This window comes from Lissotriton helveticus, chromosome 11, assembly GCF_964261635.1.
Source record: "Lissotriton helveticus chromosome 11, aLisHel1.1, whole genome shotgun sequence".
NCBI classification, from domain to species: Eukaryota; Metazoa; Chordata; class Amphibia; order Caudata; family Salamandridae; genus Lissotriton; species Lissotriton helveticus.
In genome coordinates, this window is record NC_136072.1 from 45,490,175 (window position 1) to 45,504,070 (window position 13,896).

Consider the following 13,896-nt stretch of genomic DNA (forward strand, 5'->3'; position numbering starts at 1 on the left):
TCTGCAAACTCTGCCTGTGACCTGGGCGGGCTCCAGTCCCGGCTAGTTTCCCTGATGGGTGAGGGTACATCACCTAGGGAATCTAAGACCCCCTGCCCTGGACCCTGGAGTACCAGCACCTGCCTGCTTGCCAAGATCAGTGTGCCTTGTGAGGAAGAAGAGAGCGCTAGAGGGAGTAGTGCCCAGAAGGGAGCCCTGTCGAGTGGACTCTAAAAGCGAGGTGTGAGGAAACAACTGCTGCACCTATTGGTTTGTTGCCCGGGTGCAGGATTAAGTCAGTGACCCCTGTATACCAGGAGAGAGCCGCTGTGAAGATAGCTGTTTGCTGGACTGCCGTGCGGTAAGGGCTCAAACCGTGTGCATTAGTAGTGCGGCGATGCCATATGTCAGCAGGACCCTCTGTGGTAAAGACTGCCGTGGTGTAAGGGCCACTCACGTTCTCGTCCGAGTAAAAGGTCTAATTCAGTCGCGGAGCCCACACTCCTTGCACTCCAAGTCATCAGAGAGATCCTTGGGTAAGTCAGGGAAGAACAAAAAGAAGTCGAAGAAGCACAGGCGTTCTTCGACTTCTCCCTGTCGGTCGGCCAGCGCTTTGCGGGATTCCAAGCATCGTCGCTCTACTTCTGAGAAGGTTTCATGCCTCCCTCCCTCCCTTTCCGGGAGCTAGACCGTCTCCTGCCCAAAATCCAGAAGTTCTATGATGCCTTGTAACTCATATTTGGGCAGCGCAGCTCTGTCGGCACACCTTTGGGCCCCGTGGAGTCGGTCTGGGGCCCGCAAAGAAAAAAGAAAAACCAAAGGTGGTTTTTCGTCGGTCTGGGCCCATCAGACTTCGACACCAGCGGCTCCGGCCTCGGCTCCGGAGGGTCCTCTTGGATCCAGGCCTGGATCCGGATTGATGCCGGCCGATCTTCACTAATCCGACGACAACACTCCCAGCATCGACAGTGCCCCGGTCGGTGCCGACCCCATCCTCATATCCGAAGTGGGCACGGAGCCAGACGGATGTCGATTAGACGCCGGAAGGGACTTTTGTCCCTGTATTCATTCCCGGGCCAGAAGGTGAGAAAAAAGACTTAGAGGGGCCCCTGGACCCTTTAACCGACCAGGTTGAGGAACTGGACTGGAAAATGGACCTGGGTAATTCCAGTGCTCTGGACACTTCTCCTGACGTTTATGTAGGTCCTGTGCACTCATCCAGGCGCACTCGGCGTTGACGACGAACTCTGAGCCAACCGACAACACCTAATGATGGACATGGGTGGTGCTGAAGAAAATAAAAAAATCTCCAGAGCCAGACTGACATCTGGGGGAAATCTACAACTAACATATATATCTACCAGATACATCATTAGCGAAGGTAAGTAACTTGTTCTTTTTAACCGTAGTCCATGTCTTTATCAAAGTATTGCAAAGCATGCTATTACCTTCTTGCAAACTTCACAGCAAGTGTAGTTTTTGGCACCTCCTTGCTTCTGCCTGTACCATGGCTCCGGGATGATGACTTTTGATCCCATGCTTCTGGCTGCGGATAGCAAGTATGTGGTGCACGCAGGACTCATTTGCACAGTGTTGGTTTAGCATTCTTCCTTACAAAGGCAGTCTCTGTTTATGTAATTCGGCCCTTTACAAGAACCTGGATGGTGAACAGTGCAGGGCAGGACAAGTCAAATAAATAGAAGAGTAGCAAATCCTCTCAAATGTAGTACATTGTATTCACAATGAATGGCAAAATCTCTTTTCAGACAGATTTAAAACAATTATTGGCTGATCCAGTGGCCTGGCCTTGACTGTCGACCTTTCAAATTTCTTGTTTTGTCTTGACTTTTGCAAATCTTCATTGTTCAGGAAGTTGCTGGGCCCTTATTAAATCTAAAAAAACAAAAAAACAACATCTAAGGGCAAAATAAATTTTCAGGTCTCAAAATAGTATACACCTTACCATGGTACAGCCGACATTAAAGGGAACTACCTTGTATGTGGATGTGCTCCTTGTGAAAGGGCAGCATGCTGTAACTCTTAATGAAGTCAGTCAATGGCAACAGTTCGCTAACATTGGCTCTTGATTCATGCTAGAGTGGGTGGAAGGAAAACGTGAATGACACAATGAGAATGCTATATTACAGTGCCTGTGGAGGAGGGTAATATACTGACGCAAAGAATCTTGGAATCACGGCAGCCCATAAAATTGGTTTCCTGGAATATAGCTGGGGTATCAAAAAACCTAAGGGATCCAGAATGGGCAAGTTTTATTGACACTTTTGATTTCTGCATGTTGCAAGAGACTTGGTCAGTGGAAATTACACACAGGCTAGGTTATAAATCATATGGTATCAGTGCGATTCCCTCTAGGAGTGGAAGACCCTCAGGAGGGCTGTTGATCTGGGCAAAAGTTAATCTAAAAGTGAATATAGAAGTGATGGATACTAATTCCCCTGATATACTGATTTTGAAAATTAATGTTTACAAAGGGAAAAAACTCTATCTGGTTAACGTTTATAACAGACCAACAACTACTAAAAGAGAATCATCCTTACTAACCCATCTTGACCTCCTACTGGGTAACTTAGACACAAGAGAGAACTATGTCATCATGGCAGGCGACTTTAATTGCAATTTTGAGCCCATGATAGGGTTTAGCGACATCTTCTTAGAAGAAGATGAGGCAAATGGGATCCCTGTTTTAGATGACATTAAACCAGTTAAATGTTCTCCTTTAGCCTTCCAAATGATGAGACTATGTGCAGAACACTGCACTCGAGCGTGTAATGGACGGCTACCATCTGATACTAAGAAGAAGCCCACCTTTTATAGAGGGAACTATAAAAGTAATATAGATTTTATCATTACCTCAGTGTCGTCATGGGAATTTCTCCTTGACATGGAGGTAATAGAAAGATTAGAAAGTGATCACTTTCCTCTAGCCCTTCAAATTAAGGATTCCCTATTTGGAGACGCAGCTTCCCCTCTGGCTGGAGAAGTAACCAATGGTGATCATAATGAGATACATATTAGCAACAACAGACGTTCCCTTAAATGGCCACTAATATTGGGCAATGGTGAAATTATAGCAGAAATTTACAAGCTCTTCGCTAGCATCTGTGGAGCATATTTAAGTGATACCTCAAAGGAGGGGAATGGTAGTCACTTTACGAAAGTACACCAACACTTTTTTGATGCTTTAAAGCCCTTAGTTACTAAGATGCCGAAGAAAGGGCAGCAGAAGACACACAATCTGTCCCATAGCAAACCGTGGTATAACAAGGATTGCAGGGAATCCAAGAGGGCACTTTTAACCGCGATTAAATCGAAGGCACAACCGGACATTATGTCAGCCAGGAACAATTACAAATTGGTCCAAAAGGCATGCAAAATGGCATGGGAGGAAGCAAAATGGGCAGATTTGCTGCACGCGGCAAAAACACAAGACAATATAGCCTTCTGGAGGCTGATAGCGAATGGGAATCATCAAGGCAGAGTGGTAAAGGACGTCTACTTAGACGAACAGACTTGGGTAAATCATTTTTCCAACCTTTACAAGGAATATGAGGAACCCATTTCAGATAGGTCCCCAAGTTATGTCATTCCAGGGGATACCTTGGATTTTACTCTAGGTGAGACAGAATTGGCAATAACCCAGATAAAGTCTGGTAAAGCCCCTGGGTTAGACAAGATCCCAGGAGACTTGTATAAACACGAATTAAAAATTTGGGCTCCTTATATTAATCATTTGTGTAACGAGTTATCCAGGAATCTTGACTTCCCAGAGAGTTGGAAGGGGGCTGAAATTGTTTTAATTTATAAGAAAGGAGACAGGATGGACCCCTCAAATTATCGTCCAATAAGCCTTATGGATATACTACAAAAAATCTACGCAAGACATATCCTATTTCGTGTTAATGACTGGTTGGACGAAAAGGCAATCTTGTCTAGATACCAAGCGGGATTTAGATCTAAAGTTAGTACAATTGATCAAATCATCCGCTTTTGTTGCCTTTATTGGAAATACATCAAGATTAAAAAGGGTCAACTATATGTCGCGTTCGTCGACTTAAGGGCGGCGTTCGATTTAGTACCGCGTAATTTATTGTGGGAAACATTAAGTTTGGTAGGGATGCCACCCACCCTGATAGTGCAAATAAAAGAGCTCCATAGAGGCAATTTTGCCAGAGTACGATGGGGCCCAAAAGGCGAATTAACACCCAAAATTTCGATCGAACGTGGCGTGCGCCAGGGGTGTGTACTGGCCCCCACATTGTTTTCGCTATTTGTGAATGATATCCCCTCATATCTGGAGGGATGTAAAAATGATTCTCCTAAGTTGAACGGCGAAAAAGTCACTTCCTTATTATTCGGGACGACACTATTTTAATTTCCCAGACAAAAAAAGGTCTCCAAGCTCTCCTAAATTCCTTTAATGAATACTGTATCAAGAAAGGACTGGAGATTAATGGGAAAAAGACAAAGTGTATGGTCCTAAACCCAACAAAAACTGATAAGGGCTGTCTAACTCTAAATGGATTAAAATTAGAATCAGTTCCGTATTTTGGATATTTGGGGGTAACATTGGACTCCAATTTTACATGGAAAGCCCAATTGGAAAAATGTAAGATGATGTTTAACCAGAATACGAAACCCATTCTCAGAGAGCAAGGCCAAAGTACAAGCAAGGCCGTGTCTCCTGCAGTTGAACTTTTTAAATTTAAGGTCCAACCTGCAGTGCTATACGGTTCGGAAATTTGGGGCCCAGGGTCCAAAGATACCTTCAGGGTCCTGGATAATAACTTTTTGAGAAGTCTGGTCAGGGTCCCAAGAAGTACTCCTTTGGTCCCACTTCAGCTTGATCTAAATTTTCGTAGAACGGACCATCATATCACTCTACGTCCTTTATTGTTGTGGATCAGGCTGTGGCGTGTACCCGAGCTGCAAGTATACAAGGATGGGCTAATTGAAATCATGGAGCTTGACAGCTTCAAGGTGATACCCTGGTTTAAACATGTCAAATTTTGGCTTGTCCGATTAGGCCTGTCGCATTACTGGGAACATCCTGATTCACTTCCACCACACTCAAAAATTATGGTTAAAAAGCGTTTCTGGTCGTACATTACGGATATGATCAAAAATGCTTCTACTGGTGGGACACTTGTAACAAGGTTTCTTACCTTTAAAGAAGATCCATTCTTCGAGCCCTTTTTGGATGAAATAGAACCACCTTTAGCAAAGACCTTATTCCTAAAATTTAGATATGGAAATCTCCAAATTGGTTCTACATTGGTTCGTTGGCATGGTGGTGCAAACTTGGAGAACCATGTAGAAGATGAATTATGTACCATATGTGGATGTAATCAAAAAGAAAATGAATCACATATCCTCTTTTTCTGCCCAGTATACGAACAGGCAAGGAGAAGATGGATTAAACCAATATGTTCTCAATTAGGTGTAAGATCATGCTCTCAGGCCTTAAGGATTCTTTTGTCTAATACTAGCCAACCCATTGTATTTAGTGTAAGTAGATTCTTACATAGTATATTTTTCCTAAGAAGAAAGTTGGGTTTTAAGCTGTAAACTGTTGATATGTCAAATTTGTTGTCATTTTTAATTGAGGGACATTTAATGTAATTCCACTCCTGTCGCCCACAACTGTTCTCACCAAGATTGAATAGCCATTATGAATGTTTTAAACATTTTGACTTTTAAATTTTAGAATCGACATGAAAATTGAATGAATTCATATAGTATGTTGTGCATTTTTAAAGAAATGTTTTATTGTGTTAATGTATGTGTTTTTTTATGGTGTTCATGCCGAAATAAAGATTGAAATGAATGAATGAATGAATGAATGAATGACACAATGAAAGACTAATGGATGAAGACTGGCTGAAACCCCTATAAGAAATATACCTTTAGTAAAATCGAAAGGTCTTGGCTAACACAGGCCCAAAAAAGCCATCTATCTGGCATTGGCTGCTACCATCGCCTTTGAGAATGAAGTCAAGAAAGAAGGGAAGAAAGTACGGAAGGGAAGAACAAAAAGGAAGGCAGACAAAAGGAAAGAAAACCTAAAAAGGGCAAGATTGGAAAGAAAGAAAGGGCAACAAAGAAAGAAAAGAGAAAAGAAGACCAAGAAAGAAGGAAGTAAAAAAGGAAGACAGAAGGCAAAACGAAAGAAAGAAGCAAAAAATGAACGGCAGAAGGCAAAACAGAAAGAAGGAAAGAGCAAAGGAAAGAAGGCAAAATGAGAATGAAGGGAAGTGGGTGAAAAAGAAGGAAAGAAAAAGAAAAAAGTAAAGAAGGCAAGAAACAAAGATGCAAAAATGGAAAGGAAGGAAATAATAATTAAGGCATGAAAGCAAGAACGAAGGAAAGGAGAATGAAGGGAACAAAGAAAGAATAGAAGAAAGTAAAGAAAGAAAAGGGGACGAAGGCAAAAAGAAGAAAAGAAAATAGAAAGTCAAGAAAGGAAAAAGGAAAGAAGACAAACAAGAAAGGGATAAAAGAAGTAAAAAAGGAAAGAAAGAGGGTTTACTGTATAAAATATTGGATATTAAAAAACATATTACACTCCATCTATGTTTAAATAAAACTGTTGCAAGTGTGCTGCCAATTAGGCATCATAAAGTTTGGGTTTCTTCCAGGGCAAAGTTTATCATAGAACCATTGGTGAAACCGCATCTAGAAACACAATGTGGTATACTGTGAAATGGTAGCAGTCCACTTCAAAAGGAATTTGCAATAGTATTGGAAGGAGTCAGAACCTGATAAAGCTGGAATGTGTCATGTACTCACTTCCAATGTATCCTAGTTTCCCATCCCACAACACGGGCACTAAAGGAACTCCTTGTGGAGGATGTGCACCTTGTGAAAAAGCAACATGCAGTCACTCAAAGTGACGTTAACCAGAGGCTTAAGTTGGCTGACTCATTGCCCCATGCTGTATGCTGCAATGGATGGAAGCCAAAAGGAATGACACAACAAGAGACCAATGGGTGAAGGCAGGGAGCCTACAGCCCCTTTAAGCAAGTATATTATGAATATTAATTTAGTAAAATCAGAAAGTCTTGGCTAATGGCCAACCTAAAAAAAAGAATCATCGGGACCAGGTCTAGTGGGAAGAGACTGTGGACAACTGGTGGAGCAGTTCTATACTTCTGTGTGCTGGGGATCTGGGTTCGAGTCTCGGTAACGACGCCAAAAAAAAACCTCCTGTGATTCTGGTCAAATCACGTAATCTCCCCGTGCCTAAAAACGAATGCGTTTCCTCATGTAACGCAACTGGTGCTATGTAAAGCGCTCTGATAACCGATTCAGTTCGGGTCTAGTTCGCGCTATATAAAACTCTGCAAAAAAAAAAAAAGCAGAGCAGAAGGATTGAATGGACTTCATAAGCCTACCCCGACAGACAGACACAGACACAGACAGACAGACAGACACAGACAGACAGACACTTACAGACAGACACAGACAGACAGACACAGACAGACAGACACAGACAGACAGACACAGACAGACAGACACAGACAGACAGACAGACAGACAGACAGACAGACAGACAGACAGACGCAGACAGACAGACACAGACAGACAGACAGACAGACAGACACACAGACACACACACACACACACACACACACACCTCCCCCCCTCTTAGAGAGAACCCCCTCCTTAACCCCAGATCCTTACACTACATGGTGCTATGGCTGATGCTGAGAGCAGGTGATAATACATCTGAAATGTCACCTGAATCAATACAAACCTGTGTCTTATGACACAGTAACTCAGTGTCAATGAGTTCATTCCCCATTCTGGGTACTGAAAATAACAATGCTGGAATTAGGGGTGGAAATACAGCCCGGAGTCTGCATTTCCAGCTCCGCTATTTCCCCTTCAGACTAAAGATATCTCATAAGAAAGCCCTCTGTGTGAGGCTTATAATTGCAGTCCTCCTAAGTTAAATGAAAGGTAGTTCTGGAAGTGGCACCATTTACTTGAGAGGTCACTCACACCCGCACTCGAAGTAACTTTGACACCGTATCGAAGTAACACAAGACGAGAAGAGTCTGTAAGTGTCCCATGGAAGAGATGCTTGAACAGGCATTTTGTATAACTTACGACTGTGAAATGAATTGCTTATGGATTTATAGAGAGTTAGCGTAGAGATCAGCATGATTTCCATAGAGCCCGTGTAGGTTGAGGGCCTTCCACCACACGTAAGTGGTCCTTGACTGGTCGGAGGTGAGGATAATTTCTATTTTCAGGACCTTGCATACTGGACACACACGCCAGAATCCCAGTAAAAAGCTGTGTGCCGTTCACGGTTGTACTCCTATGGTTTGGTGCCAACAAGGAGAGCAATTACCACTTACTAAGAAAATACAACTCAAAAGTGAGAACCACACACAGAACCATTTAGAATTTGAATAAGTTGGGAAGGAATGGAATCTCGCCTTTCCCAGAGTTAGTATTGGGTAGTTATTCCCTTTTCAAACCCAAGCATGGTCAATTGGCAAAAACACTGACTGTATTTTAACAAAAGCAAGGTGGTTGGAGGTATCATCACACACTTATTTACAAATTCCAATCACATTATATATGACACTGTGGTATCACAAGCACATAGGTATTGACCTGAGATTGGGATAGGAATCCTACAAGCGTAGATCTAATACCTTCATAATATCCAGGAAGCAGATGAATGGCCGAAATAGGATTCATGCAAGGGTCTCAGGATACCTGATCATCAGTTTCCTAGTCGCAAGCTTTGAAGGCCGTAGGGTCTCACTCAGGCCTAACTGACATCCATGGGAACAGCCAGGTACTATGACTCTCTGAAATAATCAACCTAAATGAGCCACTTTGTGTTTTGGAACTAAAAATGTAATTTTTCTTTTCATTCCCTCTGGCTTGATCAGAAAGAAACAGGGACAGGTGCCCAAAAGGCCACAATTGTGAGATGCCTTCACTAGAGAAACACATTTTTTGATTATAAGGCAAAAGTACATTGTTCAAAATTAAATGGTTTACCGAAGGGAAAAAACACAAGCAGTGAACATGTGGTAGAAAACTATAAATTGGAAATATGGGATGCAAACTGATAGCGTGAGTTTCATATCCGGCATCAGAACATGCATGGAGGGTATCATAGTAGGATGTGCTTGGAGGAGCAAAGCAGTATTACTACTAATGGTGGTGTTTGAGTTCAGTCGAAGTAGCCGCTTGGAGTGGGCAGTACCAACAGGCACACCCTGCGAAGAGCTCAGTGTATGGTGCTTGGGCAAGTAAAGGATGTTTGGGGAGGCCTCTTGAAGAATCAATGCTTCTTATATCTTTGAGGTACTTAGAAGGAGCATGTACGTTCACCCACTTCTCACCAATGGCACATACCCAGTAGAAACTAGAATGGCACTCGAGGAGATTGCCTATTTAGTGAGATGGATAATACCTTGCTGGAAAAGTTTAAGGAAGTTTATGGAAGTATTTTGAGGTGGGGCTTGAAGCAAAACTGGCTTTGGCGAATGGTGAGTTTCATGGCCTGACAACTGCTTCCTGCGGTTAAACCTCCCACAATCTTCAGTGCGCCTGTTTTCCCTTTCAGTGCATCTTTCTTGGGTCCGGATTGTTGGCCAATGCCATGGATCGTTGTGCTGACTTGAGAAAACCATGCATCAATCATTGGTTATTATTTACTAAGCTGTCTCTAGAACTCAAGCCTAGACTGCTGATAAGTGTGTTTTACCTTCACAGGAGGACCAGGATGCGATGGAGGCTGATTTGGACAAGTCCGAGCTGCTGCAGGCTCAGCTGGGAGAACTGTCTGGAGAGAAGCTGCTGACAACAGAATACTTGGGTGTAAGTGGTACCTTGTCATTCCTCTCACAACTTGATCCACACGTATGTCTGGGTTGTTGTGCTAGGAGGCACACAACGCTACATGACAATTCTAAATGTACATTTCAAAGAAGCAGGTATATTTCCTTTTATGTTACTACTTATACAATGTGCATGCACTACAGCAGTGTCCCCTTTAGGTCTAGGGGTCAACAGCATTGCTGTAAAACAGACTTATTGCTAACAATATGCAAAATATGGGTTCACCCCAATCAACCATTAGCTTCCTTTAACCAGCCTCCTTCTGCCATTGGCCGAAAACTCTCAATCATGTCCAGGCTTGATCAGCCAAGCGGAGTACACATCTGTCACCTAGTGCTATTGGCTGTTTGGGTGTATCCTTTCACCGCCATGTGAGTGCATATGTAGAAATGCATGAGGAATTATTTTAAAACTATAACCCTCTCTCTCCGCTCCTTTTGGCTCCCTCTCAATTATCTCTCTCTAATATGCTAATGCTGTATGTGTTAACACATTCCACCCAGATCTAATGGTCTTGCCAATGTTTGTTTTCCCTGTGATCTGGAGAGTGTTGGGACGAATGTCATGGCTGGTGTGCTACGGACGAGCCGGTTGTAGATCACTTTAGAAGCACCAGTGGTCCGTTCGATCTTGTAAGGGATTTTTAAATCGGTCCCTTGTCTACGTCTAGGGTGGACAATGCGATCCCACCAGAGAGAGGCTAGGAATCAGGTGCAGGTTTCTACAGACGAGCAGACAGTTCTGGACAAAGCAGCCGTGACATGTGTTTATAAAGTATAACAGACACACCGCTGTAATGCACAATGTACGAAGGCTTCAAATCAGCGCTTTTTGCCAAGGGAAGTCATCGGAGGGTGATGAAGTGATTGTGTTGCTTCATCTTCCGTAGCCATCTGGCTGCAGCCCTTCATACGATGAGAGAGTAGGGGGGTATTGGTAGGGATTGCTCAAACAGACCTGCCCAGCAGAGAGGAATATCCATTAATGTTGTTGGAACACCAGGCAAATCATGATCTTACTCCGATCCAGAGGGTGGCGCTACTCGCTGCTCCATACAACATACGATGCAGTGTTTGAGGCTGGCGCTGTGGTTGGCAGTGTGACCCAGCAGCGCTGAGCCAGCAATACCCTCTTCCCTTAGTATCGGCCCGCACAACATTCCAAGGGACTCCCTGAACCCAAGAGAGACAGACACAGGCCTATGAAATTTGATCAACCTTAGTATTCGCTAAGATTATCTTGCCCGGGGGGCGCGAACACCCCCTTGAAAGAGAATACCAGCGCAGTATGTGCAAGAGAACACCTGGAAAATCCCCTTTCCCAGGATTGCTTGGCTTCCATGGGAAGGTCATCCTGGGGATTCTCATGGTCGTCTGCCTTAGGGATATCCCAATGGCTGCACAAAGAGTAGACCCTGGGGTTTGCCAAGGTCTTGTGCATTGTCTAGCAGCGCCATAGTCAGACTGGCAGTGCACTGGAGGGCCAGTAACGTTCCTAGGCAACCTACACTTTATCACAATGGAACAAGTTACATGCAATAATGAAAATAGTAAGAAAAGAGCTCAGTGTAACTAACAAAGGAGTATCCAACAATTTACTTAATATAACAAGCACAAATAAAATTAATTTAAAAACAAAAAATACTGTTAAAAAGACATCAGATTGTAGATGATACATAATACATCGAAATTAAATCTTTGAAGATTTAATTTCTGCCACTTTTTATTGTTACTTTTAACTGTTGATACATTAGGTCAAACTGTGTTTAAATAAATTAAAAGTTTGTCAACATTGAGTGTTCTGGGTATGAACTGACGAATATGAATTCACAGATAGATCAAGCCCCAACTGAGATTAGGGAAGGAAAGTGTGTGTCTTATTACCTATCCTGGAAACAAATGACCTGCAGCTGCTGGGTTTTAGATATAATGTATATCTACAGGACAGAATTGCTAACAGAGACACCACCATAGCCCCTGAGAAAGGAACATCTTACACATCTTCAGGAATTGCAACTAGAAATTATCAAGCTTCTTCAAAAGGCAACCATGAAATTGTGCAAACACAAGATGAAGGTCCGAGTCCTGAAACGTTTCAGACACTCACCCACAGTCACAGATCTGGGTTGAATCCATCATTGTTCTTTGGCTCACTTCCCCCAACCCAGTTCAGACCCAGCTATATGCAAATCAGTCTAACCCTGTGCCTTATGGGAACAGTCCCTCCCAGACTGCCAAGCCAGGTCTTCCCTGGACCGGAAACAAGCATCATGGAACCGGTTGTGGGGTAACACCCCTCATCAGTCAGGCTAGCTTGAATCCAGTGGCAAAGTGAGCAAGGGACCCACGTCTGGGCATACCCTGCCAACTTAGTGCAAACAAAGCAAACACAAGAGGATGATGGACTAAGTGCTGGAACTTTTCAGACACTCACCCCCAGTCACAGATCTGGGTTGAATCCATCATCGTTCTTTAGCTCACTTCACCACCCCAGTTCCCAGAAGTCCAAAGGAAGCAGAGCTTTGTCTCCAGAGTTTCCTTTATCCACTAGAAAAATGGATGGAGGATGGCATTCTATGTGATATTTATTGGCAGTGAACAAATTTATATAAAAGTAAACTTGAAAGATATCTCTTATGGACATTCAGTCAGTCAACCGTTCAGACAGCCTAGCATCAATAGATCTGAAGGATGCTTTTTTGTATCTGCCAATTCACTTTTGACACCAGAATTACCTCTGTTTATGGTGAACGGACACCACTACCAATTCAAGGCCTTTCCATTTGCCCTAAAGTCCACACCAAGAGTGTTTTCCAAATGCTTAGTTCCTGTTGCTCCACATCTGCAAAAACAAAGAGTGTGAATTTTCCTGTACCTAGAAAAATGGTTAACAAAGCTCCTTCTTGAAATCAAACTGTATCAACTGTGGCACAACACTACAAATTCTAGAAACCTTGGGTCTCACCCTGAGTAAGAAAAAGTCAGTGCTTACTCCATGGCAGCTTAGCCTGTTTCTGGGAGCAAACATCCACACAGACACTCTAGTCTAAAGTCATATCCTTCTGAGGAAAGTGGCCAAAACTAAAGAACCGGCTGTAGATCACCATGGAGAGATCTCAGATACCAGGACACAAGTTCAGAGCATTATTAGGAAAAATGTCTAAATGAATCCCTTCAATACCACTATGCAGACTAAGGATGAGCCCTCACCAGAAACACACCGCCTTATTTGTACTGGAGACAAGTCTCAGACCTTTTGGACAATCTGATTCACATAACAGCAGAGATCAAGAGCACCTTGAAAAGGTGGAAAGACAGACAACATTTAAAGAGGCCAGGATCTGTACATCATGGAGTCACAATATACTTTGACAGCAACTGTCTAGTTAAAGGGTTTGGGGTGCTCATTTGGCGTATAGCACAACAAGCAGTCTGTGGACCATTTAGGAACAAACGCATCGCATTAACATCCTGAAGCTCAGGGCAATCAGGCAAGCCCTTGGCCTCCCTGCTGCAAAGAGACCGTTGGCAAGTCCTAATAGGAAAAGACAATAGAACTGCTCTTTATTACATAAAGAAGCAGGGTGGAACAATATTTGAGCATCTTTGGTATCTGGTGTTGACAAATGGAGTCACTTGGGTCACACCTCCAGAACTGCATGACAGATGCATTAAGCAGATGAGACAAAGACCACCTCAAATGGAAGCTGGACAATAGACAACTGCAACTAGTTTTTCAGAAGTGGGGCTCCCCTGTCCTGGACGGATTGGCAAATCCAGAAAATTCCAAAGGCTGACACTTCAGAGGCTGGCTATGGTTCCTGGGGACTCAGGGGAAGCGCTTTTGATTCTTTGGTGAGGAAGATTTGCTTATCCCTTATCACCGAGGGTTCTCTGGAGGCTGACTAGCGGATCATGAACGATCAATCACTTCCGCATGGGCCAGGCAGCCCGACACATAGACTTCTGGAATCTGTTGATAAAGACCCCCACTACATTCAAAGAGGAACCTTACCTTTTATCCAAGACC

General features: G+C 43.4%; 1 protein-coding gene across 1 annotated transcript in view; it reads left to right on the forward strand.

The window, feature by feature from the left end:
• The window catches only part of ARMC9 (armadillo repeat containing 9), a 442,743-nt gene that overhangs the window by 384,129 nt on the left and 44,718 nt on the right, over nt 1-13,896 (forward strand). The window contains exon 20 of the mRNA XM_078667778.1: nt 9,742-9,846. Within this exon, the coding sequence (XP_078523904.1) occupies nt 9,742-9,846 (105 nt within the window). The remainder of the gene's footprint in view (nt 1-9,741; nt 9,847-13,896) is intronic.